The 975-nt window shown below is 50.3% G+C and overlaps 1 protein-coding gene across 1 annotated transcript; it reads right to left on the reverse strand.

Moving 5' to 3' along the window:
- Positions 1–43: 43 nt before the first annotated feature.
- Positions 44–606, reverse strand: Pmar_PMAR004426 (hypothetical protein; the record flags this gene model as incomplete). The annotated part of the gene is made up of 1 exon (XM_002772586.1): positions 44–606. A coding segment is annotated over one exon (563 nt), but the record flags the coding sequence as incomplete, so codon positions are not given.
- Between the last annotated feature and the right edge of the window lie 369 nt (positions 607–975).

Below are 975 nucleotides of genomic sequence, written 5' to 3' on the forward strand. Positions count from 1 at the left end.
CAGCTGGAGATTAGGGTAGTAGTGGGCCATCTCAGTAACCCACTCAATGCCAACAAGACCTCCACCGACGACCACAACTACGCCTCCTTTATTATTGAGTTCAGTGAGCTTATCGTGCTCATTAGAAATATGAGCTCGCCTACCAGCCAAATAGCGTTCGTCGAACTGAGGCCATTGACTCTCCTTACGAGCGTCCTCAAGGGAGGTAGCATCCCACGGTGTCTCACCCCACTTAGAAGTGAGACCAAATTTGCACCCAGTTGCCACAATGCAGTAGTCGAAAGCAACGTCGACCTCCCTGCACCAGATTGGTTTTACTCTGGCAACTTTGCGGGCCTCATCGAGAAACTTCACTTCACCAAAGATGAATTTCCCACCGAGCTTCTCCTCGATCACGGGACCATAGTTGAAGGAGAGATTGGTATGATAGTTAGGCTGACCATATGCCTGCAACACGCCCGGAGTGAACTCGAAATACTCCTTGGCATCAACAAGAGTGACGTCGAACTCACTGCACAGTTGTTCGATAGCACACATACCACCGAAGCCGCCACCGATGATCAGCACGCGAGGCTTCTCAGATGAGGATAGTGGCTGAAAAAACATCACAAACTGCGTAAAAATAGGAATGTCTGAGACGCGACACGAGATTTCACGCACGTTCAAAGCTTCGCTTCGCTAGAAAATGTGCCGTCTTGTGCGCTTTTCAGCTGTGGGATCGTCGTCGTCACTCAACGAGGAACAGAGAGACGGGGAGTATCAAATTGCATGTCCGAAAATGTTGCCAGCGGCGCGCGACATGACATGGCTTCGTGGTAGCTTCCTCGCTTCGCCCCTAAGCGCGATTGGGAAACTCCCTCTAAACCAGCTGCCTTAGAAATATGGGGTGGAACTCAATATGTTAGAAAGGATGAGTTCACAGAGTTATGGTATCCCGTTACACGTCTATCACGCCGTCTATCTCGTACCTCGGAA

The sequence above is a fragment of the Perkinsus marinus genome (genome assembly GCF_000006405.1).
Source record: "Perkinsus marinus ATCC 50983 genomic scaffold scf_1104296960710, whole genome shotgun sequence".
Classification (NCBI taxonomy): Eukaryota; Perkinsozoa; order Perkinsida; family Perkinsidae; genus Perkinsus; species Perkinsus marinus.